We start from the raw sequence: 25388 nt of genomic DNA on the forward strand, positions 1-25388 counted from the left end.
TTGCTTGCAAAAAATAACTACAAAATAGATAGAAGAAATCGTGCTCGTGGGAGGTTCCACGCGCATCCCCAAAGTTCAAAAGCTCCTCACGGAATATTTCAACGGGAAACCCCTGAACAAGTCGATAAACCCGGACGAGGCGGTGGCGTACGGTGCCGCAGTTCAGGCCGCAGTGCTGACGGGCGACACTTCGCAGCAAGTGCAAGATCTCCTCCTCCTCGACGTCGCTCCTCTTTCTCTGGGCATTGAAACCGCTGGAGGCGTGATGACCGCCCTGATACCGAGAAACACGACCGTGCCCGCGAAAGAGACCAAGATTTTCACCACCTACTCCAACAACCAGTCCGGTGTTCTTATACAGGTGTTTTGTTTTTAATATTTTGCATTTTTTGCTTTTTTTTTACTGAAGGTATAAAGAAGTCCTAAGTAAAAGTTGTAAAACTCAATACAATTTGTTTTTTAGTTTTAAAAAGTTGCATGGCAAAACAAAAAAAAAGTATCAGCTGGTTTTTCAACAGGTGTTCGAAGGAGAAAGAACGTTGACCAAAGACAACAATCTGCTGGGAAAGTTCGAGTTATCTGGAATTCCACCGGCTCCCAGGGGTGTGCCGCAAATTGAAGTTACATTTGACGTGGATGTCAATGCAATTTTAAATGTTTCTGCAGTTGACCGAAGCACCGGAAAGAAAAATAACATCAAAATAACCAATGACAAAGGTTGTAAATACTTTATTAGCTTCAGAAAGATATTTCTTATTGTACTGCAGATTTATACTTAGCATATGACCACCTTGTTGTTTTATGTTTTATATTTTAACCTTTATATATGTCACAGTTTAATTATTAAACACTTAAAATATCATAATGGATCTTTCATTTAAACACCCGACTGCTTCTTTATAAAACAACAATCAATTATTTTAATTATTATTATATACAATATATATGTAATTTAAGTCATTGTGATTTTATGTATGTCGCTGTAACTTAATTTATCGGTCAGTGCTTTGTAAGCTTAACAACAAGTTTGTTTTTTTTGTGCTTTGTTTTCTTAAATTTTAAATTTTTATATTTTAAATTTTTACATTCAAACTAAATCTGCTTCCTAATTGTATCTAACTTTGATTTTGTTATATTTTTAGATTTAATCATTACAAACATTTAATATATAAAACACACGTTGTATCAAGTTCCTGTGACTTTTATTGTCTTTACCGTTGCTGAGTTTTTATTGATTCACTAATTAATGGTTGTTGTTCCATTTTTATTCAAAATAGATTACATACTACTTTTTATATTAAAGCGCTTTACTGCTTTCTTTAACATAAAGACTAAATTAACTAACTTTGGAATACAAATTAAATAGTTTTCTTAATCTTCATATATATTGTGACGTAAATATTGGATGTATTTTGTTAAATAATTGACAACAGTAAAATAAATTTGAATCAGTTATTCTTTCCATCAAAGTAAGTGGTTCTTTTATATTATGATTTGTTGTTTTGTTGTGTATTTTAGTTTACTTTACTTAATTTATACTTAATAATAACAAATATTATACAGTTTTATAACAGTCGGATTTAACATGAAGTATTTTACCTATTATTAACTATTAACTTGTAAAAATCTGTAGAAATTATTTTATTTTAATTTAATGAAAACATGTTTATACCTACTTAATTCTATGCTTCTATTCTTCAGTAATTATTTTTTACAGAACCCGTTTGAAGTGTGTTGATTTGTTAACACACAGAAACATATAATGGTACAATAAAGGAAGATTGCTGTATAATTTGTTTTTATGTATATATCAGTGAACTTGTTTTACTAGGATCTTTTGTTAGCAAACGATTAAATATATAATTTGAACAGTTATTTCTACTTGTATGAAGTTTAGATATTATTTTTTTTATGTTTCTAGACTTTTTCAATATGTCTTATAGAAACAAAACTTATATTGTGTTATAATGTTACCCATCATAAATATTGTAAATAAAAAACTATAATAACAGAAGTTTGTTTGTTTATTTAATGTTGTAATGATTATGATTTTTATTGTTAATTTTAGAGCATAGAGGGGTTTTTTACATGTTGATCTCATTTTCAAGATCGTTGACTTATTTAACAATTACTTTTTAGGACTTTTTTTTAGTTAAAACTAGTTTTTGAGATAAAATACTAAAAATTCGGAAAATTAAATGGATTCCCTAAGGAAACTTTAAGTAGACTATTCCATTGAAAATATATCTTCTACAGTTTTCTTTCAATTTTACAAGAATATAAAGTAAACTTAGCATAATATATGATATTTGTAGTTTATTGAACTACAAAAAAATATGCTCAAAATATTTGGTCCTAGGACCTGGTGTACGAAGAACCTTTCGGCTATCGATTCGCACACCAGGGATAACTTTTAACGTCTTGTCCAGGACAAATTATAAAGAATACTTTTTGTTTTAATTTCTAATCACAAAAGACTTCTTGTGATTAGTACGTAAAGGATACAAATATACAACTTATCTGTTGTTTTAATACCTCTTTAAAACATTTGAACATAGTTTTTTTTTAGGTCGCTTAACAAAAGAGGAAATAGATAGAATGGTTAAAGATGCGGAAAGATACAAAAAACAAGACGAAGAGTTGAGAGACAGCATGCTTGCAAGGAACAATTTAGAATCTTACGTGTTCAGTTTGAAACAGATTTGTGAAGATGATGTGTTGAAAGATAAGCTTTCAGAAGCTGAACAAAACTTGCTCATTCAAAAAGTTTATATTTTAATAATTTTCCGATATATATATGTACATTGTTAAACTGTAAGAAGTATCTTTTGTAAGGTAAAATAAATTGTTAGGCACATTCAATAAAAGTGTATTGAATTTGTATTGTAGAGTTAGTTTTTTTTTTTGAGAATTTACTTAAAGGTAGACACAACTTTTACACTTATCTTAATTTAAATTATTATCTTGTTATATATAAATCTTTACAGTCTAATGAAGCAGAAAGTTGGTTGTCATCAAATACTGAAGCAAAGAAAAGTGAACTGTTATTGAAATTCAAAGAGCTTGAACAAGTTGCAAACCCCATAATGACAAGATTACATCAGGAAGGAGCTACCGGTTTGATTATTTGATGTTAATTTTAAAAGCTTTATCATCAATATTATTTTATTAATGAAAATAACTTAGAACAATGATAATATAGCTTAGTTATTATTATCATATATTAGCATACTACTTTTCTGTTGAAATATAGTAAATATACAAACATTTTTACTAACTCTCTATTGGTGGCACTTACTCTGATTTATATACCGACAACTAAAATTCAGCAATTTGAATCCTGTATTAATTAAAATTATCACTCTTAAGTATATTTGCATCATTATTAGTTACTGTATATTGTTAAATAATTGAACATTATAGTACAAATTTTATTTTATTATTAAATTTCAAAAGAATCTTTGATATATAGGTAAATAAATTTTCAAACATACTAGAAAATGGCTATTTTAAACAACTATGAGTAATCTTTATAAAAATTAGTTTAATTTTTTTTTTGCCTTCATTATCTTTATTAATTGCATTTAAATGGTATATTTTAATTTTTTTTTAATTTCTTATGGCCTTTTAGAAAGTCTTTTTGTTATTTAGCCCTATCCCGCTCTAAAATATTACTTATTTTTACCAAAAATTTTCCACATTCTCTTAGTCTGTATATAAAGTTTATATAAAGTATAAAGTTTAGATTTTAAGGTGCTTTATTTGTTTACAGTAGTAAATGTACTTTGAAAAAAAAAATACGTAGCTGCTTTTTTGATCAGTACTAGTTTTATATAAACTTAGCTTCTATGTTTCAATTAGAACTTTTTGTATAAGCTTTTCAGTTTATTTTTATATTATTGTCATTTCGAGCTTTTAGGCCAGTTTTAAGTTTCTTTAAAAAATAATAGTAAATTAAACTTTGTCTTTTTTTTAAGAACTCTTGCTCGATTAATGCAAGTTATGAACTGGAAAATAGTAAAGTTATCTTGGTTGTAGATCAAGTATTTTTTTTATACAATCCTAAACAGTTTTATCAAGTAATTGGAGGCATAAGAGAATATTTTCTACTTGCTACTATATTTTTCCTATAATCCTTAAAACAGGTGAGTATTTGAAAAACAAGGTTTGCTTGGCAATTAAATACGCCCCTGTATTAACTCCAACGATAACATTTAAAAATTTGATAAACTTTTATGCCGAGCAAGTGTTTAGCTTTTTGTTTATTTTTAAAGCTGATTAATATTAATTTTTTATGATTTTAATTTAAACGTACTTCGATTTATCAAAAAACTAAAAAACTTGTACTTAGCTAAGTAATTTTACTAAACTCACGAATTGTTTCCTTTTAAGTTTTTTTATTAAGGCTGTGTAGTAGAAACAGTCCTTGATGGTTTTTTTGGATTAGCTCATCAACTTTTAGTAACTAAAAAACTAAATCAATGACATGTAGTTTGTTTTGACAATCCGAAAAAGTTTATTTACTTATAATGAGTATACTAATGCTTAATATGCTTGCAAAAACTAGATGTGTTTTCTCAGGGAACGGGTCTAAACTGCACGAAGACGAAATTGCACGAGGTTACTAAATTGCACGAAGCCAAGTTTGCACGAGGGAACAAAATTGCACGAAGACGATTTTGCACCAAGGATCAATTTTGCACGAGTTACATTTTTGTACGAGAGTAAAAAGATACAGAAAAAAATTAATACAGAATAAAACAGAAAAAAAAAACTAAAAAATAATTTTATAAAAAAAAAAAATAAAAAAGTTACTGACCGAAGGTAAGGGTTAGGGGTAACAGTGATAGTAAAAAAAAAACTAAATAAAATGAAATAATAATAAAAAAATAAATAAAATTAATAAAATTTAATCCGTGCAAAGTTGTCTCCGTGCAAAAGTATCTTCGTGCAACTTTGTGCACTTGTGCAATTTTTTACGCTCGTACAATTTTGACAGCTACCCGTTTTCTCAAGCTAAATTGGTTTCTGATGTTTGGTTATTTGATTTCTTTTAGTAACAAAAAGTTATATTTTGTAGGTGATACAGCTTCTCCTGTCGGAGGACCGACCATTGAGGAAATGGATTGATTCTTCAGAAAGAGTTAATTTTTAATACGTATTGAATTTTTTATATAAAATGCCCTGTTTAAAATAAACCTTTATAAAAGACGGACAGTTAATTCAATATTTTACATGTGCAAAGAGTATTATAATTTTACCTCAAACAATCAACATGCAAAATGATTAGTCTGTTAAGTTGTATTAGTAGTTTTTTGTAATCTTAGCTCTATTATATTATAATAAAATCACATTATCATTTAATATTACTTTACATAATAGTAGCTAATGTATGTAACTGATAAGGTCTAACTGTAAAAAGTTTTACATCGTCTATAAACTTAAGTAGTTATGTTTTTTAGTTTTTATAACTTAAGTTAATAATACGTTTTTTATAAAACGTAGTTCTTCGCTTTTATACTGACTCAACTTTAAAATTAATTTCTAATTTAATAAAAATAATTTTATTTTATTAAACAAAGTCACGATTATCAACGGAGAAAAGCTTTAATTTTTATATATTGTATACGTAAAAGCTAATTGCCTTGGAACCTAAGTTCTTTGGTATATATATATTCTTATATTCTGCCCTATCACTAGTTGTCAATATTTATGTAAGAACTAACAAACTACAAAGAGATTTTACCAAGTAAATTTTGTGTTTATTAAAGCATTCAAGTAAATTTTCTTTAATAAAATTCAAACCCAAATGACTTAGGTTTTAATTAAGTATATGAAAGTTAGATAGTTTTGTTAGCTTTAAAAATGATTTAATTTTATGCAAGTTAGTGTAATTTCACAAACCAAAACAAAGTGGAAAAAATCTGATTAAAAAATGTTTTTTAAATTATTTAGTTTATTAGTGCTGTTTATAGCGATCACCACTAATTTATGTTGCTATATTTTTAGGGTTTTGTCGGTTATATCTACGATTTAGTTTTGAGTTTCTTATTTCTATTTGCTTCTGTATAATATTCATACTCTCTTTGAACCTGTTAGCTTATTGCTTCTTTGTCGGTATACAAGTGTTCTCTAAACTCCCTCATATGGACCTATAGTATTTAGAATATTAAAGATGAAATTTTATCGTACAACGAAGTATAAAAACTAAGTATATAACTTCAGGTAAATTTAAATGTTGCAAAAAATATTTATCTGATCAAAATATGGAAAACTTACTAGGACGTCATCTATTTAATTAAATATTTGAAACAACTTCTTTTGAAAAGATATTTGAAGAAGTGATTAAGCACAATGCTAGGAAGTTGCAACCTCTGTATGTTGGCAGTAGTTGTTTACTTCAGAACCAAAGCGGTGCCCATCCGGTAAATGGGACATGAGTGGAGTGGTGATGGAGATGCTTGCACATAATCAGATTGTGGTGAGAATCGATGGCTCACGGAGACGCGGAAAAACAGAAGTTTTCTGAGGTTGTACAACCCATTCTCGAAAAATATTGAAACGAAAGCGAGTGCCGTGAATAGTAAAGGGGTCATAATTTGAAACTAGCACTAGATATTCTATAGTTCATGATAAAAACCAAAAAAAAAATTCTTAAGAGTATTTAAGGGTATTTTTGAAACTAACACTTGATCAGGGCTTCCCAAAGTGGGCCTCTTATAAAGTTAGGAAGGTCAAAAGCTGCAAAGAGGTGCATAAGGCTATAATTCAAAACTTGCACTAGATATTATGAAATGGTGATGAAGAGCTGAAAAAAAGATCTTGGGTAGTTTTTTGAGAAATGTTATTTGAGGGTGCCATTATTTATTGATGTCTTCAAAGGAGACTTATGAAAAAAAAGTTTGGAAAACCTTGCTTTAAAGCCTTCCTGGCGCATTATGATCTTTCAATCAACCTGAGGCAAGTCGCTTATTGTATTATATTGGAATTCAGCTTTGTATAACTGAGTTATTCAGCTTGAAAACCATATGTTTTTTTGAGTCAATGTTGATTGCTAGAATTAATGAAATTATTATTTTTTGATTATTTTTTTTTATTGTAGTCATTTAAATTACTATTTAAGTCAACAAACTTGAGGTTGCTCTTTAGTTGTTTATCTGTAGTTTCCTCTATATTCTTCTGTTTCAGTAGCACTTATTTTGTATTGTCAAATATATATTTTATAGTAGTGTTTTTGCAACCACTAGTAAAAAGTTTTCAGATACTGAAGGAGATATATTTTTATCTGTCTTTCTTGTATAGAAAAACTAAGTGTTTGTTTACATTACCACATGTAATTTATTTAAAAACTGTGTTTATACTTCTAGATACTATTTAAATACAAAAACAATATTTCCATGTAACAGATTTATTTGACATTGTTTTGGAATTTCACTAATTTCCGTTTCAAAACAAAATATATACTCACAAAATTAATTATTCAAAATAACAAACGAGTGAACTTGAGAAAAGACAATAAAATACCAATCAAAAAAATAACAAATCAAATTTAAATTTTAAGAAAAGGTATTTAGAGCAAAAATTAACTATTTAAAATATTAAATGTAATTCTAGTTTTAGCCTCCATGGTGCATTATGGTCCTTTAATCAACCTTAGACAAGTCGCTCATTAATTCGTGTTGTAACTACCGAAAGAGGGATACGGTTTTTTAGCTTCACTCGTAATTAGTTGACCGGTAGCGGCACCATTTGAAAGATCACCAAAATTGTTTACGGAATCACAAATTTCTTGGCTTAATAGATCTCTATAGCTACCATTAAGCACATTCGAATCATCACTGGTTGAAATGGAATTTTACTACATTAAAAAAATTACTTATTTTCTGAGAGAAACTACGTGAACTATCGATTCTGGTTATAATTTGATTGTGATTCATTATCCCTCCACTCCTGTCCCACTTTTTGCACATGAGCGCGGGTCGGCTGCAGTAGTAAGGTTTTGGAAATTTTGTATACATAATATTATGCAAATGAGCTAAAGTATTATTACAGCAGTTTATTAATAACATCTTAACCTATCCCTAACCAATTTTACCCAAAACTTTTGACATGTACCCTTTTCAAAACATATAAAAATTAATGAACTTTACCTAAAGATCAACAGCATCTGAGACAACCTACGACCGGTTTCGTCCTAATTAGGACTCATCAGGCAGGCATAGTCGCGAGAAACCGCTTTTGTAATGTTTACCAAGCTGGCTTAAGTACGAAGTAATTCAACACCTTTGCCCGCAAACGGTCGTTTCAGTACTTCGTACTTAAGCCCGCTTGGTAAACATTACAGCAGCGGTTTCTCGCGACTATGCCTGCCTGATGGGTCCTAACTAGGATGAAACCGGTCGTAGGTTGTCTCGGATGCTGTTGATGTTGATCTTGAGGTAAAGTTTATTAATTTTCATTGGTATTGCGAAACATTTTAACTCTGTTGATGATGGCCGTAATAACTACTGGTCAAAACATATAACAAATAATATAAAAGAATTTATATATTTTAAACTTAAAATAAAGCTATATAAAATTTTAGCCAATCAGAAGCGCCTAGAATTTACAGCTGATAGGATGACCGTCGCTCTGATTCTAAAGTAGACATTTGTTACTAACTAAAAGAGGTCGGTATTCCCGGATTTTTAGGGTTAGAGTTTTTGAACTCTTTACAAATCTTGTGTAAAGCGCTTTATCTTTGATCTTTCAATCTTTACTCTGCATTATAGAACTGCTGGGTTGAAGAACTAGTCAAGATTGTTTAAAACTAATAAACTATTCCGCAGCTGACGTCCATATATGGTTCTAGCTGGTGACTTGATAATCTTTTTTTGAGTGTTTTTCAGATGAAACATCTCACCTAAAAACATACCGATATTGTAACTAACTACAACAAAGTTTTTGTCTTATATTTAATCTGTTGTCTTATGTTTCACCTAGTTTTTCATCCTTAAACTAATGACTTAATTTGATTTGAAGTCTAAACGTAGAATCAAAGACATAGTGATTGGGTTGAATAAGATAGCTCATGAAAAATAAATCCTTATTTAATTTAATTTAGGTTGTTTAAAAACATTAAACGATCTGTAAAGATAATACATAATGAGCTACATAACCCCACAGTTGCAGTGTTTTGATACTAAGCATCTAATCATACACAAAATTTAAAAGGAAAAACATAAATTATTAAGACAAAAAATATAGTTATGAAAGTTATTTGTATATTCCTAAAACGTTTTACTTTTAAAGCAACACAACAAAGTTTGGTAAGAGATTATAAAGATTAGATACAAAAATTTATAAAGAATACTAAGCTTTGAATTTTTTTTAAAGTTGAAATTAAACAACACTGTTAAAAACCAGGTGTTAACTGTTGTAAAGTATTTAAATTATTTCAAAATAGAATATATTATATTTTTTGCTAAGATAAATTAATGTTATGCCGTTTATTTTTACGAAAATCAGCTTTTGATGTACTTTTTTTTTATCCTAATGTTTTTCTTGAATACTATATACAAGCTTATACAATATTTAAGTAACACAACATTATGGTTTTATCAAAGAAATTAAAGTTTGCATTAGTTGTATGATTTTAATTTGTTTTTATTGATTATAGTTGATGCACTTTAGTCAATTAGTTTGAGTCTCCAGAGAGATCTCAATTTTAAACCAATTTCAGCAGAAAGACCAACGAGCAGGCAGTTGTAAAGTTTAAAAGCATGTATTTTATTTTTACTTAAAGTTAAGAAAGTAACATATTTTTAAACTTTACAAAAGGTGCATCCGTCATAGCTAAAAGTTAGCTATGAAGCTTCCATATAAAGAGTTGTAGCTAATGTTTATTAAATATACTGTTTACAATCTAATTAAAATTCAATTAATAAAAATTGGCTGCAACTTTTTGGAAACATAGTTTCCTTTTTTTTTTAACAAAATAAACATTTTATTAAACTAAATATAACGACCTAAAAAAACTTAAGAAATGTTAATAATTAAACGTCCTTGATGCAAAATTTACTGTGATAAAATTGTTAAAAAGCTAAATAAGTACTTTTTTAAGCCATATTAAAGGTAGTTGTCTTGTTTAGTTCAAGAATATTAATAAAAAGTGGTATTTAAACTATTAACTATTTTAGTTTCAAACATAAGTTAACACAGCAAGAAAAACAAACAACTCTAGACAAAGAAAACGAACTTTAAATTAAATCTCAAGAACAACATGTCAATTTAATTATTAAAATAAAAAACTGTTGCTTGTTTACAAAAAAAAATTATAGAATTATGTTACAAATAATAAAAAATTATTTAGTTATATTATAATAACAGATTATTTCAAAACTGACATTATCTTTTAAAAAAAAGAGCAAAAAATAGTTTGTTAAATGTTAGATAGTAAATAACAATCAAAGTCTACTATATGATTAACAAAAATTAAATTGATTCTATAAATTATAAAATGATAATATAAGTCAAACAAAATCACTAAAACAATAATTAAAAGTAATTATTTTTTTAATTAAGTTAACTAACATTTTAAAACTAATAACTTAAGCAAACTATCTATACATGTAAGAAAAATTACATACTAGAGCTATTAGATATATGCAGGATACAAAAGATATGTTCTAAGTTATCAAAAGAAAACAAATTGAAAGCAGATCCATGAGTATAAGTTATGTTTTAAGCTAGCTAGAAATATTTTGTTTTTTAAAATTACAACTTCAAAAAAAGACTATTTTATTACAATCACATGAAAAAAACGTTGTGTTATTGACTAAAATACATCAAAGTGAGAAAAACGTACTGAAAAGTTTATTTAAAAGTTTTAATACCTATAGTGCTAAAATTAAGTACTACTGAAGAGAGTTAAATAAAATAACAGTGATGTAAACTAACTTGGAGCTTTTTACGATAAACACTTATAATCGTTTTCTAACTCTTTTAATATGTGTGTTCTCGCATATTCGATTGCTGTCTCTTAACTTTTTTCTGTTTGTTTTCAACTGAAAGCTTTTGCTGACCTGGTTTTGTATTACGTTTCGGTTAGCAGTAAATCTCTTTAACCCAGCCTTGCATGCAATGTAATCTTTAAAGCTGTTTTTGTGGTTTTTTGAACTAGGTGTTTTACGGCCGACTACGAATAGTGGCTTCGAAGAAACTACATTTCGAACAACTTTGCTTTTCTCACTTCTTACACATCGGTAGCTTCTCAATCTTTTCAACGCAGCCTTGTAATCTTTAAAAGCAGTTTTCGATTTTTTTAAACTATAATCTTTTTGACCGACTACAAATAGTGGCTTCGAAAAAACTTTTCGAACTTTGCGTTTGTTTTCACCACAACTGTAATGAGGTCCGCACACTTCAGCCATTTCTTTAACCTTTAGCATTCTTACTCGTTTTTCTTTTATACCAATCCAAGGATCAGAAACGTCAACCAGTGTGACCGAAACGTCATCATCAGCATTTTGGCTTTGAACATAACTTTTGTTTTCTGCAGCATTTTCTTTGATTGTGGTTGTTTGAACAATGGACGGGAAAGATACTTTCCATTCATGTCGTCTTTGTAACTCATTCGTAAGGTCTTCCTCGTTTGCATGATTGATTGTAGGACTATCGAAATTGAATCTTGTAAATTTCAAAACTAGCCTTTTACGTTTAGCTTGATCTTTATCTATATGAACTTTAGTTCTTTTGCTGCCTCTTTCACATATTCTAGGTGTTGCTTGTGTCTCATCTGCACGTTTTAGCATTTCACCAGAAAAAATCATACAATTTTGAACAGAAAACATGGTATCACTGTAATAGGTTGCAAAGTTATACAAGTATAAAATACAAGCTACTTTTGATTTTGTACTTTTAATTAAAAATGTGTTTTTAACATAATATTTCGACTGACGTCACAAACAAACTTACTAGATAGCTCCAAATGCATAGTTACAATATTGCTAAAATTAATACTTTTGTATGATAAACTTATGCAATTTTGCAAGTCATCGCGTTAAAACGTTTATTCCAAAATAAGGGAGTATTTCAGATATTTTTCTTGACTTAACAACTTCAACGTTGAATTGTTTCTTTATTCTATGTTCTTAAAGCATATTTTATACAGCATTGTATAGCTGAATTATTCAGCTTAAAAACCTTGTTATTTTTTTGAGTCAAAGTTGATTGGGTTGGTGCTAGAACTAATAAAAAAAGTAGGATATTTTGGATCTTTCTTAGTTAATTTCACATATCTCAAAGTTTACATACTAAATTTGATAAACATTTTATAAATATAGTTGAGGTTACAAACTCTACTGTATAACGTTCCAATAAATTAAAGAAACTTATGTTTTTCGGAATGCTGTTAATTTTAACCTTTTCAATTTTTGTCTTTGATTAAGGTCTTTTTGCTGGTTTATAAAGTATAAAATTAATTAAGAAACACTAAACAAATAATACTTGTTCGTTAGACAAATACAACTAAAAAAATGTTTTTAAAAATAAATTGAATCTTTTTTTTGTATATACTACAAAAAAAAAATATCTAAAACTATTTTCAGTTTCTGTTTCATGTCTTCTCAAAAAAAGAATAGTTTTATTATCTAAAAAAAAATTAAATGGCTAATAAAATGCTCTTATTTGCTTAGTTTTTTTTTTAATATTTTTAAAGTAGAATATTTTTTGAACATGCTAAAAGACCCTACTTAAGGACAAAAACTAAAAATACAAATTTGAGATATGATTCATAAACATTTTTGTTAAGCAAACAAATCAAATCGACTTCAACTAACAGTTATCAATTACTTTCGTTAGCAACTAATTTTAAAATTAAGTTCTGAGTATGTAAACAGTTAGAGGTTTCATCAGAAAATATTCAATTAATACTAATTAACATAATTAAGAAAAATTAATTAGAGATAGATTAATAGTTTATAATTACATAATTATAAATAAATTACTTAGTGATTTAGCTAAGATAAGCAAATGTATAAATATAAAAGTAAAACAAACAATAAACATAATAAAATAAGCGACAAACAACAATCATAACTATTTATAAAGATTAGATTTATAAACGTACTTTTGCTTGCACAAATAGGTTTAAATGTTTTTATAATAATAGTGTTAGAAAATAAAGATAATAAAAGTTTATATGTTTTTTTTTTTGAGATACGTAGACAAACTAAAAAGAGCCAAAACGTCCCACTTTTTCTATGTGATGTAACAATTACCCAATGAATTGTTGTATATTAATATTTTTAAAAGGTTTTTATTAAATGAATTATATTTACACAATTGCAACAAAATCAAAAAGCATAGTTTTATATAAAAAGTGTAACACAAATACCAATAATGTGAAAGATATTCTGTTTACAGGAATACTCCTAGCTTAATATTTCAGGCTTTTTCTAGTAAATATCTTGTATTTTGTCGGTTTGAGCTCATCAATACAATTCTTTTGTTGATGCAATCTATATTCTGATCTAAGTATTGTTAAAGATCCCATTAATCAGTTTGCAGGTTTCTCTTCCAGATCTGGGTCTTTTCTAATTGTCTTTATATTCAACTAAACTTCGTTAATATGTTATTTTTCAAACTTTTTTTGTCCACCTATAACTGTTTTTTACAGCTTTTTACTCAAGTATTGAAGCTTAGTTATAAAACATGCTTATCAAAGGCGTTTAAATAGAAAACTATTCGTTGTAGCATTTGGTATTTGTATTAATTTCATCTGGCTTACTACTTTCGTTTTACTCTCTATGATTTCTGTTTAGTAAATAAATAATGTACTAAAGTTTTGGTGGTCAAAATTAGGAATTATAAATATTTAAACTGTGCTTACAATAATAATATATGATTATTAAATTCCTAAACTTAAATCTTTGTTTAGTATTTAAATCAGTTAATATTTTCTAAACCTAGATTTTATATCTTTTTTAATTTAAAACTGTGTAAGATTTTTTTGTAACCTTCTTTTTTATACATATAATTGTTCATAAGCTCAGCTATTAAAGTAGTTGTTTTTCTTAGAAAAAAATTTTAATATTAATGTTGCTTTTTATTGCAACATTTTTTTTTGATTAAATTTTTAATAATAACAATTTTTTACTTATAAGCGACTAATAAAATTAGTATGTTTTTAAAAACTATTATAATAAGATATACTTTGCAAATTTATAGTTTATTAGACGCCTTTCGATTTTTCATCAGTCATTATCAATTACAAAACTGTACAAAATAACTAAAAATTAGTGTTAGACAACTAAATACATAAGAAAAATTAATTATTTAGATATATATGTAAACAGTTAAATATTAAAATTATAAACTACAGTAAAACTAGAGTTTACATAAATATTAATACATGGTAAAAAAGTATATATACAACTAATCAAAAATTCTTAATGTGGGAGTAATACCTGTTTAATTAATTGTTTGTTTAAAATTGGATTATAACGTTTAATTATAATTGCTTTGCTGATCAGAGTCTCAAGTTCATTTCTACATTCTTTTAAAATACCAAGACTGTTAGCTGTTTTTCTTTCATTTTTACAACTATTACAATTACTAATGTGGTCAGATACAGCTGTTTTACTTTTTAAATGTTCTTTGACTCTTTCTATTAGTGGTCTCGAAGTAAATCCAATATATTGGATGCTCTTATCCTTATAGCACTTTTATTCGTATACCACGTTAGATTTCAATTCGTGAGATGTCTTGTCTTTGTTGCTGAAGTAGTTACCTATTTTGCTTGTGGTAAAAATAACTTTTAAGTCTGCAATGTACTAGTTTAACAGTTTTTCTTGTTTCTTTTTATATTCACTACTTAGTTTTCCTATGTAAGGTACTTTTAGGATGTTTTTGAAGTTTGAAGTATTTTGTTTTTCATTAGTGCACTCTTTATTGTTGTTGATATATCTTTCAATTACGTTATCAACGAATTTCTTTTGGTAACCATTTTTATGAACTTTTCTTTTAAGTTTGTTATTTCTTGTTTGTAAATTGTATCAGTAGAAGCTATAGTTTTTGCTCTAAACAAAAACCATAGTATTCAAGCCCTTTTCCATTTAATTGGTGTCATTGCACTAAAATTTAAAATAACATCTGTATTAATTTCTTTTTTGCATACCTTCGTTATTACTTTTTCTGTCGTTATTTTGATTTTAATTTCCAAAAATGGGAGTTCTTTTCCACTTTAAGTGAATTTTATTGATTTATGTAGGTTGTTTAATTTTTTGTGTAAGTTTTTAAATAAAACATCTTTTCGAAAGATACAGAATATGTCATCCACATATCAGAGGTATAGCACTGGATTGTTTTCATCTTCAGTGTTAAATAGTTGTTTTTCTAATGTTACCATAAAATAATTTGCTAACGTAGGAGCTAACGGGGTTCCCATACTTACACCATCTATTTGTGTGAATGATTTCTTAATATACTGAAATAAGCCTCCAGTAAATATTTATCGTGTTTGATTTTGGTATGGTATTATCAGGTACTTCATCGGTACTCATCTGTAAATGGTCATTAGTAAATGAACATTAGTGAATAATGAAGCTACCTCAAAGCTAATACAGTAGTGTCCATCTTTACGTTCGTATTTGGAGATTTTTTTTTTAATTATTTATTATTTTCTACACAATATTGTTTTGGAATATGTGGTTTTTTTATTTTATTAAAATATTTTGCAAAGTTGTATGACGTTGGATTTAACATTGATACAATAGGTCTCAATGGGTGTTGTTCTTTATGTACTTTACACGTTCCATACAATTTACCAGTCGAGTTACCACCCGTAATTAGACTGTTATATGTCTTTTTGTCTATATGAGGCTTGAGGTTTTGTTTTATTATTTCTCTTATATGTTGGATTCTTTTTCTCAGGGGGTGTCTCTAGTTTTTTCTTTTGTCTTTTTCTACTAATTTAAACTTAGTCTTATTTTCAACAATAGTGTCAAGTTGGTTTAGATAATCATCTTTTGAAATCAAGCAAATACCATTTCCTTTGTCATATTTAACTATTTTTATATTTGTCTTATTTTTCATATTATAAAGAGTTATGTGGAATTCTTGATTTTTCCTAGTTTGACATATTTGCTTTTTTTATTGAGAAACGTTCTTGTTAATCCATTGTTTTCATACTTTAGGTTGTGTGGAAGGTAACCTTTTTATTAAAGCATTTTTTAACTAACTGTTCAACTTTTATAATTCAATTTCTATTTTTATTTTATCCGCATCAATATTTTTTGGTAAAAAATGATGTTATAATCCCCTGTAAAGACAAACTTTCCTCAATCGTTAAATTATACCTGGAATTTAGTAAACAGTTTTGGCTTCTCGGTCTTTGTCTAAACCACATCTTTTTTTCAATAAATGTTTTTTTAAACATTCTTTAGATAATTATTTGTTTTTGTTATTATTATATAAACTTGTTTATTTATCTATTTTTTTGTGTAAAAGAAATTAAAGTGTGTAAATCTTTCAATCTAGAATATTTCAGGGTGAAACAAAGTCGTTTTTTCCTGAAGAAATCAGCTCCATGATTTTACTCAAAATGAAAGAGACAGCCGAAGCTTATATCGGCAAGCCAGTCAGCGATGCTGTGATAACAGTGCCTGCTTACTTCAACGATTCTCAGCGGCAGGCAACGAAAGATGCTGGCATAATTTCCGGACTCAATGTTTTGCGTATAATCAACGAGCCTACAGCTGCTGCTATTGCGTATGGTTTAGACAAAAAAGTTGTTTATTGTTTAATATTTGAAAAAAATTGTTTAATTCTAGTTAATACTTCTTTTTTGACTGATAGTACTTTGCTCAATTTGTTATCTCTAAAGTAGCTACTAAAAATATATTAAGCATTCACTAGTTTTTTTTAGCTCTTTAATTTTAAATTATTATAAAGCTTCAAGTGTCATATAATAATAAACTAATTTGTATGAGTTTTGAACTAACATTGAACAAAATAGTTTAGTTGATTAATGCAAATGCATATGATTTTAAAATAAAAAGTTTTCTTTTATTCTAAAGTATTATAACGTTGTACTGTAAATTACCAATACTTAAAAAAATAATGTAAATGTTTTTAATTAGTTGAAAAAAGAAAAAAATGTGTTGATATTCGATCTTGGTGGCGGAACGTTTGATGTCAGCATTCTTGCAATTGAAGAAGGAATATTTGAAGTTAAAGCAACTGCTGGCGATACTCATCTTGGTGGTAAGTTTTATGTTATTTTTATATCACAGAATTACTATAGAGCAATAACTTAAAGCTAAACATATATTTCTATTATTTGTTCTAAATAACAAAAAAGGATTTACTTAACTTATTTGCAACTCTTGTAAGTTATTACTAATACTTTTAAAACAATTTAGTTCGTTGCTCATGATACTTTACCTACTTTAAATGTAGCATGTACAGATGACGATCTATGTATTTCAAACTTTTTATTATATTTAGTAAAAACTATAAAAACATATACATATAACCACTTTTATATTTTCGTATCAAATACAGTCTAGTGTGCAGTTTATAAAAACTTGTTTATACACTTTATCTAAATCAATGACTTTAGCCCAGGGTTTGGAAAACTGCGGTCCGCAAGGTACTTTTAAGCTAAACAATAAAAATGAAAGATATTGAGGTAAAAATTAAGCTCTTAATTAAATAATTAACTGTTCTTCACTGATGCTATATATAGTGGTTGAAGATGCAAATTTATATTTATTACTACAATATTTAAAAATAATTGCGGCCCAAGAGCGACTTTTTTTTCTTGGCTCATAAAAGGATGCCGATGAAAGTTGCTGAAAAACTGAGTTAGCCTATATAAAAACTATTTTCTGCTGAAGTTTCATTGAGCCCCTTTCATCAAAAAGTTTGTTATTACATTTTAGTATTACTAACTAACAATAAACTTTGATTTTCAGTTTGATTATTTTATTTAAATTCTATATCAAACAAGTAAACTACTCAGATTTTAAAAAGAAACCTGTTTCGCTAAAAAATGAAATAAACTAAAAAACGACTCAAGCTTAAAAGTTCTAATTTCATACAAAATCACATTGAATTCCAGGCGAGGATTTCGACAACCGCATGGTGGACTTCTTCATGAACGAGTTCAAAAGAAAGCACAACGCTGACATGAGCGCGAACAAGCGCGCAGTGAGAAGGCTGCGCACCGCGTGCGAGAGGGCGAAAAGGACAATTTCGTCGTCCACCCAGGCCAGCATTGAAATCGATTCGCTGCACGACGGAATCGACTTCTACACCAACATCACGCGAGCCCGCTTCGAAGAGCTGTGCAACGACCTTTTCAAAGCCACGTTGGCGCCTGTTGAAAAAGCGCTTGTAGATGCTAAGCTGGACAAAAACAAAGTTTGAAATGTTTTTCTTGGTTTGAATAAACTTATTTGTTTAAAATTTCCCAAGCATATAAGTACAATTTTTTTACGACTTCTACAACTTCAGTTGCAAAAATTTTTTTTTCTAATAAAGGTATGAAGTTTGTTTAAGTTTTAATTATGATACTAAAAGAGTAATACATAATTAAAAATTTGGTTTAATTTGTTGTACAGTTGTTTTCTAAAAAAAATCTAGTTAGTCAGACGAAATGTAAAATTCAAAGTTTGTTGTTTCATAAATTTTAAAACACAGTTAATACTATTATATAATCTTAAATTAAGGGTTTCAAAAAAGTTTTTATAAAAGTAAAGTGAGTAAATTTCGTGCAAGAATGATAAGTATTATGAAGGGGTTTCATTTTGTGACAGGGACGTAACTAGCTCGAAAAATTTACGAATCTGCAAAATACAAAAAACAACACGCACGACGCATGATGGCGTAATACGAAGTACAGGGCACTTTGTGCTACCTCTAGTGTTATTGTTATTGCTCGAGTTGCTCCTGGTTTTATTCATTTGTTTTATTGTTCTCGGGTTGTAGCAAATTAAAAATTAACTTTTTAAAAATCTGTAGCTTTTAAAAATATTTTTTTACATTGCATTGCTTTATGATAAAGAGAATCTGAGCTGAGTAAAATATATATAGTTTTAAGGTATTTAATTTTCTTAAATTTTTAGACTTTACAAGTAACAGAAAGTGTTTGTATTTCAAAATTATCTATCAGAAGGGCAAAACTAAGTATAAAAATACTAAAAGCTAAGAATGTAGGGTCTTTTAAGCTAAAGAATTGATACAAAATCTCGTTTTTTTTTTTGCAAAATTGTATACGTTTCTGCAGGTTTGCAGAAATGTACCAAGTTACGTACCTGGTTTATAATTAATCTTTAAAAAGTTAAGCAGAAAATATACTTTCTTCAATTTAATTTAATTTTTAATTTTGTTAAATTTAGCTAAATGTTTTAGTTATAGCCTGAAGTAATTGCTTTCCAAAAAATAACTACAAAACAGATAGAAGAAATCGTGCTCGTCGGAGGTTCCACGCGCATCCCCAAAGTTCAAAAGCTCCTCACGGAATATTTCAACGGGAAACCCCTGAACAAGTCGATAAACCCGGACGAGGCGGTGGCGTACGGTGCCGCAGTTCAGGCCGCAGTGCTGACGGGCGACACTTCGCAGCAAGTGCAAGATCTCCTCCTCCTCGACGTCGCTTCTCTTTCTCTGGGCATTGAAACTGCCGGAGGCGTGATGACCGCCCTGATACCCAGAAACACGACCGTGCCCGCGAAAGAGACCAAGATTTTCACCACCTACTCCAACAACCAGTCCGGTGTTCTTATACAGGTGTTTTGTTTTTAATATTTTGTATTTTTTGCTTTTTTTTTACTGAAGGTATAAAGAAGTCCTAAGTAAAAGTTGTAAAACTCAATACAATTTGTTTTTTAGTTTTAAAAAGTTGCATGGCAAAACAAAAAAAAAGTATCAGCTGGTTTTTCAACAGGTGTTCGAAGGAGAAAGAACGTTGACCAAAGACAACAATCTGCTGGGAAAGTTCGAGTTATCTGGAATTCCACCGGCTCCCAGGGGTGTGCCGCAAATTGAAGTTACATTTGACGTGGATGTCAATGCAATTTTAAATGTTTCTGCAGTTGACCGAAGCACCGGAAAGAAAAATAACATCAAAATAACCAATGACAAAGGTTGTAAATACTTTATTAGCTTCAGAAAGATATTTCTTATTGTACTGCAGATTTATACTTAGCATATGACCACCTTGTTGTTTTATGTTTTATATTTTAACCTTTATATATGTCACAGTTTAATTATTAAACACTTAAAATATCATAATGGATCTTTCATTTAAACACCCGACTGCTTCTTTATAAAACAACAATCAATTATTTTAATTATTATTATATACAATATATATGTAATTTAAGTCATTGTGATTTTATGTATGTCGCTGTAACTTAATTTATCGGTCAGTGCTTTGTAAGCTTAACAACAAGTTTGTTTTTTTTGTGCTTTGTTTTCTTAAATTTTAAATTTTTATATTATAAATTTTTACATTCAAACTAAATCTGCTTCCTAATTGTATCTAACTTTGATTTTGTTATATTTTTAGATTTAATCATTACAAACATTTAATATATAAAACACACGTTGTATCAAGTTCCTGTGACTTTTATTGTCTTTACCGTTGCTGAGTTTTTATTGATTCACTAATTAATGGTTGTTGTTCCATTTTTATTCAAAATAGATTACATACTACTTTTTATATTAAAGCGCTTTACTGCTTTCTTTAACATAAAGACTAAATTAACTAACTTTGGAATACAAATTAAATAGTTTTCTTAATCTTCATATATATTGTGACGTAAATATTGGATGTATTTTGTTAAATAATTGACAACAGTAAAATAAATTTGAATCAGTTATTCTTACCATCAAAGTAAGTGGTTCTTTTATATTATGATTTGTTGTTTTGTTGTGTATTTTAGTTTACTTTACTTAATTTATACTTAATAATAACAAATATTATACAGTTTTATAACAGTCGGATTTAACATGAAGTATTTTACCTATTATTAACTATTAACTTGTAAAAATCTGTAGAAATTATTTTATTTTAATTTAATGAAAACATGTTTATACCTACTTAATTCTATGCTTCTATTCTTCAGTAATTATTTTTTACAGAACCCGTTTGAAGTGTGTTGATTTGTTAACACACAGAAACATATAATGGTACAATAAAGGAAGATTGCTGTATAATTTGTTTTTATGTATATATCAGTGAACTTGTTTTACTAGGATCTTTTGTTAGCAAACGATTAAATATATAATTTGAACAGTTATTTCTACTTGTATGAAGTTTAGATATTATTTTTTTTATGTTTCTAGACTTTTTCAATATGTCTTATAGAAACAAAACTTATATTGTGTTATAATGTTACCCATCATAAATATTGTAAATAAAAAACTATAATAACAGAAGTTTGTTTGTTTATTTAATGTTGTAATGATTATGATTTTTATTGTTAATTTTAGAGCATAGAGGGGTTTTTTACATGTTGATCTCATTTTCAAGATCGTTGACTTATTTAACAATTACTTTTTAGGACTTTTTTTTAGTTAAAACTAGTTTTTGAGATAAAATACTAAAAATTCGGAAAATTAAATGGATTCCCTAAGGAAACTTTAAGTAGACTATTCCATTGAAAATATATCTTCTACAGTTTTCTTTCAATTTTACAAGAATATAAAGTAAACTTAGCATAATATATGATATTTGTAGTTTATTGAACTACAAAAAAATATGCTCAAAATATTTGGTCCTAGGACCTGGTGTACGAAGAACCTTTCGGCTATCGATTCGCACACCAGGGATAACTTTTAACGTCTTGTCCAGGACAAATTATAAAGAATACTTTTTGTTTTAATTTCTAATCACAAAAGACTTCTTGTGATTAGTACGTAAAGGATACAAATATACAACTTATCTGTTGTTTTAATACCTCTTTAAAACATTTGAACATAGTTTTTTTTTAGGTCGCTTAACAAAAGAGGAAATAGATAGAATGGTTAAAGATGCGGAAAGATACAAAAAACAAGACGAAGAGTTGAGAGACAGCATGCTTGCAAGGAACAATTTAGAATCTTACGTGTTCAGTTTGAAACAGATTTGTGAAGATGATGTGTTGAAAGATAAGCTTTCAGAAGCTGAACAAAACTTGCTCATTCAAAAAGTTTATATTTTAATAATTTTCCGATATATATATGTACATTGTTAAACTGTAAGAAGTATCTTTTGTAAGGTAAAATAAATTGTTAGGCACATTCAATAAAAGTGTATTGAATTTGTATTGTAGAGTTAGTTTTTTTTTTTGAGAATTTACTTAAAGGTAGACACAACTTTTACACTTATCTTAATTTAAATTATTATCTTGTTATATATAAATCTTTACAGTCTAATGAAGCAGAAAGTTGGTTGTCATCAAATACTGAAGCAAAGAAAAGTGAACTGTTATTGAAATTCAAAGAGCTTGAACAAGTTGCAAACCCCATAATGACAAGATTACATCAGGAAGGAGCTACCGGTTTGATTATTTGATGTTAATTTTAAAAGCTTTATCATCAATATTATTTTATTAATGAAAATAACTTAGAACAATGATAATATAGCTTAGTTATTATTATCATATATTAGCATACTACTTTTCTGTTGAAATATAGTAAATATACAAACATTTTTACTAACTCTCTATTGGTGGCACTTACTCTGATTTATATACCGACAACTAAAATTCAGCAATTTGAATCCTGTATTAATTAAAATTATCTCTCTTAAGTATATTTGAATCATTATTAGTTACTGTATATTGTTAAATAATTGAACATTATAGTACGAATTTTATTTTATTATTAAATCTCAAAAGAATCTTTGATATATAGGTAAATAAATTTTCAAACATACTAGAAAATGGCTATTTTAAACAACTATGAGTAATCTTTATAAAAATTAGTTTAATTTTTTTTTTGCCTTCATTATCTTTATTAATTGCATTTAAATGGTATATTTTAATTTTTTTTTAATTTCTTAAGGCCTTTTAGAAAGTCTTTTTGTTATTTAGCCCTACCCCGCTCTAAAATATTACTTATTTTTACCAAAAATTTTCCACATTCTCTTAGTCTGTATATAAAGTTTATATAAAGTATAAAGTTTAGATTTTAAGGTGCTTTATTTGTTTACAGTAGTAAATGTACTTTGAAAAAAAAAATACGTAGCTGCTTTTTTGATCAGTACTAGTTTTATATAAACTTAGCTTCTATGTTTCAATTAGAACTTTTTGTATAAGCTTTTCAGTTTATTTTTATATTATTGTCATTTCGAGCTTTTAGGCCAGTTTTAAGTTTCTTTAAAAAATAATAGTAAATTAAACTTTGTCTTTTTTTTAAGAACTCTTGCTCGATTAATGCAAGTTATGAACTGGAAAATAGTAAAGTTATCTTGGTTGTAGATCAAGTATTTTTTTTATACAATCCTAAACAGTTTTATCAAGTAATTGGAGGCATAAGAGAATATTTTCTACTTGCTACTATATTTTTCCTATAATCCTTAAAACAGATGAGTATTTGAAAAACAAGGTTTGCTTGGCAATTAAATACGCCCCTGTATTAACTCCAACGATAACATTTAAAAATTTGATAAACTTTTATGCCGAGCAAGTGTTTAGCTTTTTGTTTATTTTTAAAGCTGATTAATATTAATTTTTTATGATTTTAATTTAAACGTACTTCGATTTATCAAAAAACTAAAAAACTTGTACTTAGCTAAGTAATTTTACTAAACTCACGAATTGTTTCCTTTTAAGTTTTTTTATTAAGGCTGTGTAGTAGAAACAGTCCTTGATGGTTTTTTTGGATTAGCTCATCAACTTTTAGTAACTAAAAAACTAAATCAATGACATGTAGTTTGTTTTGACAATCCGAAAAAGTTTATTTACTTATAATGAGTATACTAATACTTAATATGCTTGCAAAAACTAGATGTGTTTTCTCAGGGAACGGGTCTAAACTGCACGAAGACGAAATTGCACGAGGTTACTAAATTGCACGAAGCCAAGTTTGCACGAGGGAACAAAATTGCACGAAGACGATTTTGCACCAAGGATCAATTTTGCACGAGTTACATTTTTGTACGAGAGTAAAAAGATACAGAAAAAAATTAATACAGAATAAAACAGAAAAAAAAAAACTAAAAAATAATTTTATAAAAAAAAAAAATAAAAAAATTACTGACCGAAGGTAAGGGTTAGGGGTAACAGTGATAGTAAAAAAAAAACTAAATAAAATGAAATAATAATAAAAAAATAAATAAAATTAATAAAATTTAACCCGTGCAAAGTTGTCTCCGTGCAAAAGTATCTTCGTGCAACTTTGTGCACTTGTGCAATTTTGTCTCCTCGTGCAATTTTTTACGCTCGTACAATTTTGACAGCTACCCGTTTTCTCAAGCTAAATTGGTTTCTGATGTTTGGTTATTTTGATTTCTTTTAGTAACAAAAAGTTATATTTTGTAGGTGATACAGCTTCTCCTGTCGGAGGACCGACCATTGAGGAAATGGATTGATTCTTCAGAAAGAGTTAATTTTTAATACGTATTGAATTTTTTATATAAAAGGCCCTGTTTAAAATAAACCTTTATAAAAGACGGACAGTTAATTCAATATTTTACATGTGCAAAGAGTATAATAATTTAACCTCAAACAATCAACATGCAAAATGATTAGTCTGTTAAGTTGTATTAGTAGTTTTTTGTAATCTTAGCTCTATTATATTATAATAAAATCACATTATCATTTAATATTACTTTACATAATAGTAGCTAATGTATGTAACTGATAAGGTCTAACTGTAAAAAGTTTTACATCGTCTATAAACTTAAGTAGTTATGTTTTTTAGTTTTTATAACTTAAGTTAATAATACGTTTTTTATAAAACGTAGTTCTTCGCTTTTATACTGACTCAACTTTAAAATTAATTTCTAATTTAATAAAAATAGTTTTATTTTATTAAACAAAGTCACGATTATCAACGGAGAAAAGCTTTAATTTTTATATATTGTATACGTAAAAGCTAATTGCCTTGGAACCTAAGTTCTTTGGTATATATATATTCTTATATTCTGCCCTATCACTAGTTGTCAATATTTATGTAAGAACTAACAAACTACAAAGAGATTTTACCAAGTAAATTTTGTGTTTATTAAAGCATTCAAGTAAATTTTCTTTAATAAAATTCAAACCCAAATGACTTAGGTTTTAATTAAGTATATGAAAGTTAGATAGTTTTGTTAGCTTTAAAAATGATTTAATTTTATGCAAGTTAGTGTAATTTCACAAACCAAAACAAAGTGGAAAAAATCTGATTAAAAAATGTTTTTTAAATTATTTAGT

The 25388-nt window shown here is 27.7% G+C and overlaps 2 protein-coding genes across 2 annotated transcripts in view; both read left to right on the forward strand.

Annotated features, from left to right (window-relative positions):
• LOC145832288 (heat shock 70 kDa protein 1-like) overlaps nt 1-5130 on the forward strand; it is a 32470-nt gene extending 27340 nt beyond the window's left edge. The window contains exons 7-11 of the mRNA XM_082939607.1: nt 29-361; nt 519-717; nt 2570-2766; nt 2988-3117; nt 5081-5130. Coding sequence (XP_082795733.1) covers nt 29-361; nt 519-717; nt 2570-2766; nt 2988-3117; nt 5081-5130 — 909 coding nt within the window. The remainder of the gene's footprint in view (nt 1-28; nt 362-518; nt 718-2569; nt 2767-2987; nt 3118-5080) is intronic.
• Nucleotides 5131-15855: 10725 nt separating this feature from the next.
• On the forward strand, nt 15856-24562 carry LOC145832290 (heat shock 70 kDa protein 1B-like). The gene is made up of 9 exons (XM_082939608.1): nt 15856-15867; nt 16529-16768; nt 17121-17244; nt 18104-18405; nt 19441-19773; nt 19931-20129; nt 21982-22178; nt 22400-22529; nt 24513-24562. The coding sequence occupies exons 1-9, from the start codon at nt 15856-15858 to the stop codon at nt 24560-24562; spliced, it is 1587 nt and encodes a 528-aa protein (XP_082795734.1).
• The last annotated feature ends 826 nt before the right edge of the window (nt 24563-25388 follow it).

Source organism: Thalia democratica, chromosome 3 (assembly GCF_965202585.1).
Source record: "Thalia democratica chromosome 3, ktThaDemo2.hap1.1, whole genome shotgun sequence".
Taxonomy (NCBI): Eukaryota; Metazoa; Chordata; class Thaliacea; order Salpida; family Salpidae; genus Thalia; species Thalia democratica.